General features: G+C 48.8%; 1 protein-coding gene across 1 annotated transcript; it reads right to left on the reverse strand.

Moving 5' to 3' along the window:
- Positions 1–3,782: 3,782 nt before the first annotated feature.
- Positions 3,783–12,678, reverse strand: LIPG (lipase G, endothelial type). Its single transcript, XM_048931613.1, has 10 exons — positions 12,572–12,678; positions 12,324–12,493; positions 11,229–11,408; positions 10,650–10,761; positions 9,635–9,859; positions 8,946–9,188; positions 8,458–8,578; positions 7,716–7,934; positions 6,731–6,823; positions 3,783–5,214 (listed from the first exon to the last, which is right to left on the reverse strand). Exons 1-10 carry the CDS (start codon positions 12,654–12,656, stop codon positions 5,193–5,195), a joined length of 1,470 nt encoding a protein of 489 aa, XP_048787570.1. The 5' UTR covers positions 12,657–12,678; the 3' UTR covers positions 3,783–5,192.
- Positions 12,679–13,374: the final 696 nt, after the last annotated feature.

A 13,374-nucleotide genomic window follows, 5' to 3' on the forward strand; every position in this document is an offset into this window, starting at 1 on the left:
GGTCCAAGCCCAATCCACCCCACCTTGCTCACTGACCGTGTCCCCCAGTGCCACATCTCTGTGGTTCACCTCCAGGATGGGGATCCCACCACCTCCCTGTGCATCCTGTGCCACTGCATCACTGCTCTCTGGGAGAATAAATTGTTCCTAACATTAAGCCACATGGAAGTATGAGTAGGAGCACCAGCACAGCTGACACTCATAGAGAGGGCTGAGCCCCTGCAGATGCCTGGCAGCAGGAGCAGCAGCTGCAGAAACACAGATGTAGGTCGTCTTTCCAGATAAGAGGAAAATTACGCAGAATTAACTCAAATGGTTGTCTTTACATGTTTTTGAGAAACTAACAATGAAAAGCAGAGCTTGGCTTTGGCTCCACTTAGGTGTACGGAATGTGATTTGATTTCACAATATCTTCATTAAAATATTTGGTGAAGCATACTATTTTGATATAAGAGTGGAAATTTTGAGGGAGGGGGTTATTTTCTCCTGTCCCAGTTATTTCCAGTATTGGCAATTATGACTTTAAGATGTGATAATTAAGTAGATACTAATTCTATTTGATTTTGTCCTTCTATTTAGTAATGTGTAATGGGACTTAATGAATATGTGTATATATATGTGTGTTGGGCTTGTTTGTTTGTTTGTTTGTTTCTCATTTTCTTTCTTGTTCCTTTGACAGCACTTCACTTACACAGTCAGATTCATTGCTTCTCCCACATATCTGGCAGGTTTTCCCCTGTCATTTCTCATAGCCTTCCAGCAGGGAAGGGGGAACATCTCTGAGGAGCACGGAGGCCCTATTACAGAGCAGCAGAAGTTAATCGAGTATCTTGGATGAAAATGAAAAAACAGATCTTCTCTTGGCTCTGCCTTGCAAAGATGCACGAGATACCAAGTTCATCGTGTCCTGTTAAGTAGCTGTTGGCTAGGACACAGAATCAGCTGAGGTCAATGCTTTGATGTTGTTACTGGAGCTGCATGGAAGCACTTGGACTTGTGTAGCTTGGACTTCAGACAGGGAGTGAGGCCAGGAGCTGGGGAAGACAGGAGGAAGAAATATGAAAAAATACAGATGTAAGTTTAATTTTTCTAAACTTACACCTTTTGCACCCAGTTCCACACAGTGCACTTCTCACCCAGCCGTCTCAGCAACGCGCTGGCTTCTGTCCCTGTCCCACACCAGCATCCTTCCATGGGTTGAAACCCACCACATCGCTGGTGAAGCCCAAGGAAAAACTCCTGCAGACATCAAAGGGAACCCAGGTTCCCTCCCTGCCCCATCCTTGGAGTTTACTCACATATTGCTGGCTGTGCCCAGGTGGGTGAAATCATGCCAAGGCGTCTCAGTAGCCTTCCTGCAATCACAGAACAGCTTACATGTCCTTGGTTTCCAAAGAATCATTCAGACTGGAAATAGCTCCAGGGTCAGCAGTTTGACTGTCAGTCCATCCCCACCATCTCCATGTCTCCACACCGAATCACAGAATCGTTTCAGATGGAAAAGACCTTTCTGAGACCAAGTCCAGCTGCCAGCCCACCACCACACAGTGCCCACTCACAGAGTCATAGAATCATTCAGGTTGGAAAAAATGTCTACGATTACCAAGTATAACCATAGACTCATTTCAGGTTCTGAAATGCAGGATTTTGAAGTACCCAACTGATACTTTGAGACCTGCCTTTGGAAGTTCCCTCTAATTCTGTTGGAATGAGATGACAGGTTGGCACCGGATGATTGCTGAGGTCCCTTCCAACCCAGGTAATCCTATACCTCAGTGCACAAGTGGTACATAATCCAGCTTTTCTGGAGTGTTTCTTCTTGGGTTAAGCAAAGAACTGACAAATCTGGCTGTTTCACAGAAGTATGCAGAGTGAGGTTCTTCTCATTAACATCTGCAGATTTTATGGCAGGGGAGGGAGATGGTTCCAGGGTATTTTAGTGAAGCTGAAGTGTCTTTCTTCGTGGTAGTTTGGTGGGATACATCTGTGTTCAGCCAAAAGCAGGATATAGAAAGACACATGGAAATGAGCAAAACCTCAACTGTTTTGGCCTTAAGGTTTGGTCCAACTCGTGTGTCGTGTCTTGCTTCGCCTGTTTGCAATAATCAGGACTGCTGGAGAAGTGGAAAAGCATGGCTTGAAAATCCCTGCTTTATTGGTCTCTTTTCTTCATTTTCCCATCTTACTGCAAGCTGTGTCGGAAGAAAGGGATTCTGAATGCTTGCAGTTTGTGTCCTCTTTGCACAGTTTACCATGAACATCTTAAAGCTTCTTGCAACAGCTGTGAAACAACCTAGGGCAGAGATAGGAAAACAATAACCCAGCAATAAAAGTGATCTGATTTTAGCCTTAAACGTGGGTCAGCTCTGGGTCACGCTGCTTCACCCGTCCCTCCAAACCCTCCCAATACTTCACAGGGATTTACAAAGGTTGCCGCGTTCTTTGTGCTCACTGCTGGGCTGGATAGGATCGCAGGGAAGTCAATGAGCTGTATAATTTATGTTGGAATGCCGACATGGAGCAGAGCAGGCATAAAATTACAACCTGATAGTGCTGTCGGAGGAGAGGAATCTTGGTTTTTTTGGATGGTCGATGTCATCTTTGGGTTGAGGCTACCTTGGGGGGAAGGCTGACCTGGCAGATTGAGGCTGCCCCATTATCTCAGCACGGGGAGCCAACAGGAAATGTGCTGTTCCCATTCCCAAAAGGGCTGGCAGGTCTTTCTCTTCCCCGGCACAGCTATTGCATTACATTTATTCAACCCCAGTTTTTGAAGCTTGGAAACTGCCTCTGTGAGGCAGCCTCTTGCAGTAGGGGCTTTGCTGAGCAGCTTGTGATGTGGGGCTGACAGCGCCCAAAGGGTGTAGTTACAACTACAGTGAAGTTTTCGAATGCACTTTGCTTTCAGTTTGCCTTAAGAAGTAGCGATGCTCAGAGAGTACCTGGTGCATTAGGGCACAATCTGGGGCAGTGTGGTGGGGCTGTAAAGCATTCCTGGGGCCAAGTGCATCATCGCTCTGGAGACCTGACCCTTGTGGGAACCCAGCTGCAGAGCTGAACGGAGGAGAGTCTTAAAACACTGGGGGAAGGGGAAACATGCAAGCACAGAGCTTGGCTCACAGCCCCCTGCACCCATCCCAGATTTAACTGGCATGTACTGAAACTCCAAACTGGAAGAGATGTGCAGGGATGGATGTTGGTGTGTGCTGGGCTGTGTGGTGTTGGCTCTGAAACGCAGAGCAGAAGGAGTAGATCCATAGAAGCATTCAGGTTGGAAAGGACCTCCGAGATTCCTAGGCCCACCCCATCCCTACCATGCCCACTGCTCATGTCCCCATGTGCCACATCTCTATGTCTCCTGAACAGCTCCAGGGATGGTGACCCCACCACCTCCTTAGACAGCCTGTACCACTGCCTCACCACTCTTCCCAAAAAGAAGTGTCTCCTAAGAACCAACCTGAACCTCCCCAGTGCAATTTCAGGCCATCGCCTCACATCCTAAACCACTCCTTCTTGCAGTCAATGTCTGCTTTAGTTTTCATAGGAAAAGGTTAACCAAATAATTTCATGTAAACCTCCCACAGCTTAGGGATATTTACTTAATTTGCAGTCTTTCTGCTGGAGCTGTGCCACCAGCTTCAGTCATGGCTGGGCAGAGCACCGCGAGAGATTTCCTTAAGCTGGATGGTGTGGCAGCTGTTAGAAAGACTGAGGAAACCCGTGTTCATGTTCTGTTGCTCTGGGAAAGCCAACGACAGGTTAATAATGAGACTTCACTGATTCATACAGAGCTCTTTATTTTCATCTCAAGGCTTATAAAAACTGGAACTCAGAACCAAAACTCTTTAAAACTTTACATATGTACAGCATGAGAAATAAATAATGTTTAAAGTCATACAAAAACCAGAATATACAAACAGAGCTTTGAAACCACTCCATATATGGCAGGGTAACAAGTCTCAGCTACTCACCAAAGGCTCCAATCATTAAAACCTTTGCACAAAACCATGAAATAAAAAAGATCCCCAAATGTGCTTTGGTCGGATTGAAGCTCTACACGAACTCAGAACCTCAAAGGATGCACTCCATCTTCAGAACTCAGTGCACCACGTGGCAGCACCACTTTCTGAGGTTGTCTCGCTGCATGCCAAAAGTTCAGAGTTGTTACACCAAGTATCCTCCCAAAACTCAGCAAATTAACAAGTTTTACCTCTGATACAACCCATTCTGCTGCAGCCAGTGGGACCAGCTGTGGAGTGCCAAGCTCAGAGCAAAGCCACGTTCATCTGGCACCAGGAATACAAGCAAGGTGTGGTGGCAATGAAGATGGGCTATTGGCTCAGTTCAATGCTTTACATGGAAATAAGGTCTTAATTATGCACCGGTACTACAGCAGCATTGGAGCAGAGGCAGACATTCTCAGTAGTTACAAGGACAAGTGCAAAGCTCTCCTGGAACAGTCCAGTTCCATTACCTTCCTCCTGTGCTGGGCAGCTGCTATTTGCCTCTCACAAAGATTAATTAACATGGACTGTTGAACAAGGAGCAAGGACTGAGGAAAGGGGACTGAGGAGAAAGGAGCAGCTGCCACTTTTTTGCATTATGCCATAGGGACAGGGAGGACGGAGAGCTGCTTGGCACGCAGTGATGCACAGATCTCAGCATCAGCCAAACACAGAGCAGGTCTAAGGCAAGCAGAGGACAACCTGAACATAAGTGGCACGGTGCTTATCCCCACTCCTCCCTACACAACCCCACACAGAGTGTGTGCTGGTCTCACCTTCTCCAGCCCATAGTGCTCCTACAGTAGATGCCAACTGGTTCCTGGCATCACTGTATCCAGCAGTTCATATGGTTCTCTTCTCAGCTCCACTGGTGGTGGACCAGGACATCATTGCTGAGGTCTGGAGTTCCAGAGTTATCCTCTGTAGTCATGGTTAATGGGAGCAGGAAAGTCAGGGCAAGGCTAAATGCATCTCCCAGGCTGGCAGGGGAAGGAGCTGCAGTTATTCTGGGTCCAGGACCACAGTCCATCAGCTGCTGCCCAGTTTCTTTCATCTGATCCAAAGTATTTTGTCCTGCAAAGCTATTTGCTTTAAGTGCTACCAAGGTTTTTTTTTTGCCAGAGCATCTTCCCACTGTCACGGTCTTCATGCGTCCAGCTTGCTCCATTGTGGGTTCCAGGGAAATCTTCAGAGTGTGTTTGAGACAGATCTGGGAAGAACAGTGAGGGAAAAAAAACACCAATAAATGCAGAGGTTAAAAGGAATATCAAAGAATTCCTAAGAATCTCTGGGACAATGTGAAGTAGGTCACAAAATACAGGTTGCTATTTTCATAGAATCATTAATGTCGAACTGTCCATCACCATTTTGTTCAAGAAAAAGAAAAAAGGAAAAAAGGAAAAAACTCAACTACCTTCCCAGCAGCCATTCAGTGGGAACCTGAAGCAGACATTACACACAGTGAACAGACTGCAAAGAAATTGCAGGTCTTGTCTTTAGGCTCTGCCTGTTCAGATTCACTTGATGGCGTTTACAGACTGAAATTTCAAGCAGGGAGCTGCCATCTCCCAGTGACTTGGCAGGAATGGAGAGCTGAAGAGCAAGCAGTTGCTCAGTTTCTGGAAGTAAAGACCATTTCCTGGAAACCGTCGTGCTCTGGAGATCAGAGCTGCTCCTCTGCCTCATGCAAAAGCTGTTCTCCACCAGCAAAAGCAGGAAGACATCTGCCTGCACTTCTTTTATGGGGTTATGGAGAAGCACATCAAAACAGCCTTGTTGCAGGAGCATTTACTTGATCATGTGGCAGAGCAGCAAGTTTTTGTATGGGGTTTTCATTCACATAATTGTTTGCTACTGTGTGTAGCAGCCTGCTAGCTTCTGCCAGACCCGGGCCAGCACCAGCAAGCATTTATCAGCTGATTTCAACCAGGAAGGTTGTGCAAAGGGCTGTGCTAGCTCTAACAAGCACTAGGTCTCCAGATGAGAAACAACAAAGGATTAAGTTTACAAAATGAAATTTGTGAGGCTGGGCTTTGTCTTCAGGAAGCTGTCATTTGGTTAAATGAATGGGGATTGATTCAAAGCATGGTTCAAGGCAGCCTGAAGCAATCAGGCTGTCACTGCTGGGACCAGGCTTGCCAGCGGTCGTGCTCTGAGGACAGATTCTGGTGTGTGGGACGTCCCCAGGGATCAAGGCAGGACAGGCATGCTCTGCAATGGGTGAGATTCCACTGCTGAGCCAGGGGAGATAGATGGAGATGAATCATAGAATAGAATCATAGAATCTATAGAGTTAGAAGGCACCTCTGAAGGTCATGTCGTCCAACTCCCCTGCAGTGCACAGGGACCTATCACAGGTAGGTCAGGTTGCCCATGGCCTGATCCAGCCTCACTTTGAAAGTCTCCAGAGATGGGACATCAACCACATCCCTAGGCAACCTGTTCCCATGCCTCAACAGAAGTGGTGGGAGTCAGTGCTGTAACACCATGGTAATCCTCAGCTGTGCCTCACTGATGCACTAAGCCAAATTTAACCAAGGTATTTCTCTGCAGCTCAGGCTGAAGTGATCTTTTAGGTAATATTGTCCACCTCCAGCATTCCTCTGCTTTATAGGGCAGCAGTCTTTTATAGGAGCATCTAATCAGCTTTCCACTACTGCAAGGATCTTGGACTCATCCTCAAGTGCCCACACGCCAGCAACCAGGATTTTGACTGACTTCCCTACCTTCTTTTCCATTCATCTGTGCACTTCACAAACCAGAGCTCTTTGCCAGGAAATATGCTGGTCAGCTGGGAGTCTTCCACACAGAAAGCAAACCTGGGAGGAAGAAGAACTGGGAGTCACTGAAAGCTCTGTCTAAAGTTTAATAAACAAGACATAATATGGATTAGAACTCATTCTAGGACATTGCTGTTTGGTTTTATATCCTCTGTGGAGCATCTTGGTACATCATTACTTTGCCAACTGGCTGATGCAGTGCTTTCTATCCTATTGTAAAATTGCACTTGTGGATCTTTTTCTTTACCTCCCCTTTGTTTCACAGGTTCCAGAAAGAAGGATGCAGAACACCTCGCAGATGGCAAGAGAAGCTTATTTAAAGCTGATCAATGTGAGAAAACTGTCAGCATCAACTGCTTTTGACAGATCTGGGTTATCTTCAGAGCAAGACGATAGAATTCGGGTGTGCTATGCTTCCAATCTGGCATGCACCTCCATGTAATTGTACAGTTCCAGAGATCTCCTAAGGAGCAATATAGTGCTTAAGTTGGTGCTACCACGTTACCAGCTGCAGTTTTACACAAGCTTATGCCAGATCAGCATGTTATCATGTAATAAAGAGCCCTACCTACGGTTCGGGTATGTGCTCTTGGCACTGTCAGAACTTTAATCCTTCAAGTATCATCTAAACCACCTTGAAGTAGGCTGGATTCAGACCTCAGGGGGAGGCAGGACTATTCCAGCATCTAAATAAAGCAGAAGAACCTCAGATCTGATCTGCAGTGACTGGTTCTGCTTCAGGCTTGGTTTGTAGCCTCATGCTGCAAGTAATCTCCTCCCACACCATAAAGATGCAGGAGGTGGTAACACTAAAAATGGGACAATTTAGGCCACCAGCTAAATTCACACCCTTTCCCCTTTCCTTGCTGAATATCTGAATATCGCTCCTTTTGGCTGAGCCAGCTCAGGTGCAGTCCAACACCACCATTACCTCTGCTGCGTCTCCCCAGATTTCACACGTATCCGTCGGATGTGCAGCTCCTGGGAGGACCTGGCAGGCCGGTACCAGTAGCTCCTTAGCTCCTTCCACAGATCGTACCACGACTGAGTTGCTCCCTCCCAGGTGAGCTTTATTTTTAGAAGATCTCCCATGTCCTCTTCAGTATAGACCAGGAAGGTGTTGGTAGCATTAAGGCCAATTTGCTCAAGCCTGGAAGACAAGCAAAGGCTCTGTGTTTTCTCATGGAAGCCTGCCACATGCTCACTCATTTAAAAAGAGCCTTTGCAGCTCAGCAAGAGCTTCACATTGAGTTGCCACCAGTTAATTACTGATTGTACTCAAAAAAGTGTTCAATCAACTCATCATGGATTTGGCTCAGCCACCTTTCCATGGCTTAAGGGTGAACGTCACGCCTCGTCTCCTTCTGGAGAGGCTAAAGGAGGTCAACAGCACATCCAGAGGTATAAGGGCCTGCAGGCTGCCCGGTGGAATAAAGTGAAAACAGAGCATTCAGTGATGAGCCACAAAGACCAACACGTAGAGAACTGGGCACAAATTACGTTCTACGCAATTTGACGTAATTAAGTTACTGGATGAAATACTGAATTGTGATCAAGTAGGTCTGCTAGACTCAAGTGTACTGCCAGTGTTACCAGAGGACAAAGAATGATGCCACCTGGCCTAGCCCCAGTCACCTCGCTGTCTAGGTGAGCACAGCAGGCAGCTTACTTACACTTCTAAAGAGAGGGGCTCAGATTCTCCGTTGGTGCCATGGAGGGTGACAGAGAAGGTGGGGTCAACCTCCCCCAGGCTCTTGTAGCTGAAGACATGCATCTTCATCTGATAGTGGTAGACTGGAGAGAAACAAAGAGAGCATATATTAACAGCAATACAAACAAACAAACTGAATTGCATTGTGGCTTGGGTTGGAAGGGGCCTTGAAAGTCATAGAACTGTAGAACCATAGCATGGTTGGGTTGGAAGGAACCTCAAAGCCCAACTAGTCCCAACCCTTGCTATGGGCTGGCTGTCCCCCCACCAACCCAGGCTGCCCCACTATGGCCTTGGGCACCTCCAGGGATGCAGCACTCACACTTCTTACCGCTGCCCTACATGGAGGTGATGCTCCTCACCTACCTCTACATCTTCCCCACTACTGAACTTCAGGGGCACCTCAGACCCACTCCTAGAAATCAGACCACGTTCTTTTAAGAAGCATACCTTTGAATGGCATGTCAGCCCTGGTTTTTAGGTACATCTTGCTGTTCCTTTTGTGCCGTGTCCTCCTGGCGTTGTAGCCAATGCCGCTGCAGCGGTTCTTGCGGCAGCTCAGGCAGATGCCCTTCTTGAAGCGACTGGAATCAGTACATTGAAACGCGAAGCTTTGTTTATCCTGGTTCACGAGGGAGTCCACAAACAGGTGCACAGACCGCTCGTGTTCACACTTAACAACTTCACCAATTGCTAGAGGAGCAGAGTTGCAAGGGATACATTTGGTTTGAGTATTTGTCACCCCAGTAGGTGTTAAGACAGTGAGCAGCAGTGTTTCGCTGCCCAGCATGGGGCAGCGTGGCCAAAAATTGGTGTGGTTTTTTTTCCTCAAACAGAAGCAATTCAAGAGGTTAGTGCAAAGCGTTTAGAGAGGATGAGTCATGTGTTGGCTCCCTTTGTGGAGGAGATCAAAAGACAGCCTTAGGTTATGATCAGGTGTTAGAGGGACAACATGCTACTTCAGATCTACAAGCAGGTCTAGCTCCTAGCAATTAACTCCAAGAGCACAGATACACTTCAGAAATTTAAAAAAAAAAAAAAAAAAAAAAAAAAAAAAAAAAAAAAAAGGTTTTCTCTGCTCTTGTACATCAACCCAAGGAGCATACTCTGATCAGCAGCAATAGAAGTTGTGAACTTACTGCCATAGGCAATGGCTCCCAGGACATCACTCAGTCCACAGCCGGGCTGGAAGTCCCCTCCATTGGGGTAGATATCAACATGGCCCACAGGCATCTGGATCCCAATGCTGACACCCAGCGTTTCCCTCGTATAGGTATGAAGGACATCCACAAAGGCAGCATCATCAGGGGAAAGACGCCTGCTAGGGTCCACTCCTTCAAACATGGGGCCAGCAGGGTCCAAGCCTGGGTTGGAGACAGCACAAGGGACTAGGTAAGGAACTGGGGTGTTTGAGACAGAATGGGCTATTTCCTACAAATCTGGAAAGAACTTGCTGCTGGGAGCCCTCCTAATCCAGGTGCTACACAGTCCCTGCTTCACTGCAAGTGTTGACCCTTCAGAGCTCTTCCCCATGATCTCACTAAGCTGTTCCATTAGTGAGACCATGGAGACGAGCTCCACAGGGAGAACACTTGCTCACTCACTGAAGTTGTGCACCTGAGCCATTCCCCAACTTTGGCAGTTTTACCAAGATATTTATTGCCAGGCTCTGAGGAATTCTCACTGTCATGTTTAAACATTTAAAGCTTTCCCTTCTACCGTGTCGTAGGTTCTCCCCTGTTAAAATCAGCTTCTTTCCAGAAGCACTCTATGCTCTCCAGAGGAGGGGTTGCTGGTTTTGACCAAACACACCATGGGACGAATGGCATGAGCTCTGATCACAGAGCTCTGCCACTCAGAGGTTTAGGATTTGGACAGTAAGGGCCTGAACAGGACTTCTGCTGAACTCGCATGCAATTTCAAATACATTCAAGATCAGGTCCTCAGATTTTTCATTGATTCTTCCGCTCTTATCTGCAGTTCAAAGTAAAGATATGCTCTCTCACTAGAAGAGACAATGCTGCCCCATGTAGGGGACTTGTTATTTCTGACTCAGAAAGCCCAAAGCATTCCAGCAGCAGAGGGAATGAGGCTCTATGGGGAAGCTCATTACTGTAGAGTGAATTGTAAGAGACTGCTTCAGGAGCCACTCACCTGTGATTCTGCCTATTTTCCCATGGACGTGATTACCAGCAAAGCCAGCAACATGGGCACCCAGGCTGTACCCGATCAGATGGACATTCTCCAGCTTAAAGAGAGGAATCTCCTGTAAGGGGAAGAAGAAAATGCTTAATAATTTGCCCCTGTGTTTCAGGATATGTGGCTTTGCCTCCATCTGCAGGACTACAAAGTCCAGTTCTAAGAACAGAGAAGGGGGGAGGGGGAGGGCAGACAAGCATGGTTGGTGCTTTCCTTCACCAAGATAAGCACCATCTGAATGGGGTGGGTGATGCTTGTGGCACACAGCTTTCACCTACATAGGATGCTCTGTACTGAACTTTCTGAGGCAGCCTTGCATGGAGAGCTGGCAGAATACCTCCATCTGGATTTTGCTCAGAACTCACTAGTGCAAGCAACCTGCAAAGCAGCATCTCCCATGTAAGCAAAGCATGGTGCAAAGGAGCACAGTCCTTCAGCTGTGAGCCCTTGCTCCACCTGGCTTTGGGGTTGGGGTTACATCAGTGTCTTCCCCACTTGCTGGCAAACACATAACGTGACAGCAGAGCATATTACCTGCAACCAGTCGAGCAGCCTCGCTATGCTCTTCCCAACAACTTGTGTGTTGTTCACTGCATCGGTGTAGAGTTGGTGAGCAAGAGAAAGCCAATCCACCACCACCACATTGGCATCCTTCTCCCTCTCCTGCAGGGCTGAGACCAAGCTGCCCAGCCAGGTCTCAAACATGCCACTCATCTGGAAGGAGATCTGAACATTAGCTTCTGGAGCATCCCAATCACACACTCACACTTTCACGGCAAATGCATGCTCCTATGTAAACCCCAGTGCACCAAGCTAATTGGTGTAAGAGAAACAGGTTTTGGCACTTGGGCTGCAATGAGCTGCCACACCTGTAAAGACAGGAAGGAGAGGCACCAGCTCCCTGCACCTTATCACTCTTTCCTTAAGAGCCTCAGCAATTCTGATGGATTGTAAAATTAGTCTCTAGCAAACTGCAGTGCCATGGCAAAACTGGTTAAGTCCCTAGGTGGGACATGAAATGCAGAAGCAGCTTGATGAAATCTGCCTGCCTTCTGTCCTTGGAAAGCCAGGAGCACATGGCACAACTGTGGATAAGAAATAAGAATATAAAAATCACAGAATGGCTTAGGTTGGAAGGGTCATAAAAGATCTGAGGACCATAGAAGTTGGAAAAGACCTCCAAGATATCCAATCCAGTTCCACCATGCCCACTGACCACGTCCCCAAGCGCCACATCTCCACAGTTCTTGGACCCTTCCAGCCATGGATCTGCTGGAGTTGGAAAGGTCCTCAAAGATCACAGAAGCATGAAAGATGGACTATTCCATACAGAACACCCTGCTCCAGTCCTGTGCCACAGAAAGTCCACACCTCCATCAAGTGTCACTTTTACAATGGGCATTTGGTCACACTTCAGGGAACAAACCTCAGGTTCCGCTGCCTGTGCTCGCCTTGCAGAGGCACGGAGTGATGCAGAACAGGTGTGCAATTGTTAAGTTCAACGACTGCAGCATTCTTAAGTTCGGTGAAGCTGCACCGGTGCAGCGCTCCCCACAGACTGCAGCGCTCAGCAGCTGCCCCAAACCTCCCGATCACAGCCCCTGCTACGCTCCCGATACCCCCGCTCACCGTCCACCCGTGGATGATGAGGAAGGTCCTGGCCGTCGCGTTGAAGCCACACTCCTCCAGACTCCGCTCGCTGCCCAGTTCCAGCGCACAGCCCTCATCCTCGGCGTCGGCCGAGCGCCGGAGCCCGAACTTCACCCGCAGCCGCGGGCTAGGGGGCGCGCTAGGGGCACCTGCGAGCACGGAGCAGCGGCTCAGCGGGATGGAACGGCGCAAGGGAACCTCCCGCCGTACCCCAGCCCCGTACCTACCTGTGGTCCCCGCGGCGAGGCAGGCGCCCAGCCCGGCGCACAGCAGTACCAGCACCGCCCGGCTCATGGCGCTCCGGGAGCGCATCGCCGCCGCCGCTTTAAGACCCCGCGCGGGGCGGAGCTCATGGCCCGATGGGGCGGGGCTTGAGCTAAGCGCGCCGCTCATTGGGCACGCCCTCCTTGACGTCACGGGCGGAGCCAATGAGAGTGCGAGGAGGGGCGGGGCCAGGCGCTGGGCTGGGCTTGAGGGAAGCGGCGTGGGGAGCGCGCACGTGGGTAATGCGGCGGGTGGGCGAGCGGGGCAGCGCTGCGGGTCCATCCCCGGCACTGGGGGTGCGCAGCAAAGGGCAGCACCGCTCACCCTGCTTTTCATCACCTACATTTTTATTGCCTATATTGTTACCGACGCTTCCATCCGTACGGATCCACAGGGCTCATCATTGATCCTTACACTCTGCCCCGCTGTCTCTCGGCCATACTCCGGTGCACGTGGCTTTGCTGGTCCCTTCTTCTTCCCGTTTCCTCTGTTACTCCTCTGTGTCGCGGCAGAAAGCAAGGAGTGTGTTGTGCTGCAGGAAAATGAAAGCGGGGAAGGTTTTCCAAGGAGAAACGGGGTAATAGTGCTCTGAGGACGGGGGCACCTTACCTCTCTGGTAGATACTGATGCAGAGAAGCACCGTGATGGAGCTGTAGGTGTCCCCTCTCATTGCAGGGAGTCCAACCACATGGCCTTTAAAGGTCTCTTCCTCAGACCATTCCATGATTCTGTAACCTGGCTTCTGTGAGTCTGCCCTGAGGAGAGT

The sequence above is a fragment of the Lagopus muta genome, chromosome Z, assembly GCF_023343835.1.
Source record: "Lagopus muta isolate bLagMut1 chromosome Z, bLagMut1 primary, whole genome shotgun sequence".
Taxonomy (NCBI): Eukaryota; Metazoa; Chordata; class Aves; order Galliformes; family Phasianidae; genus Lagopus; species Lagopus muta.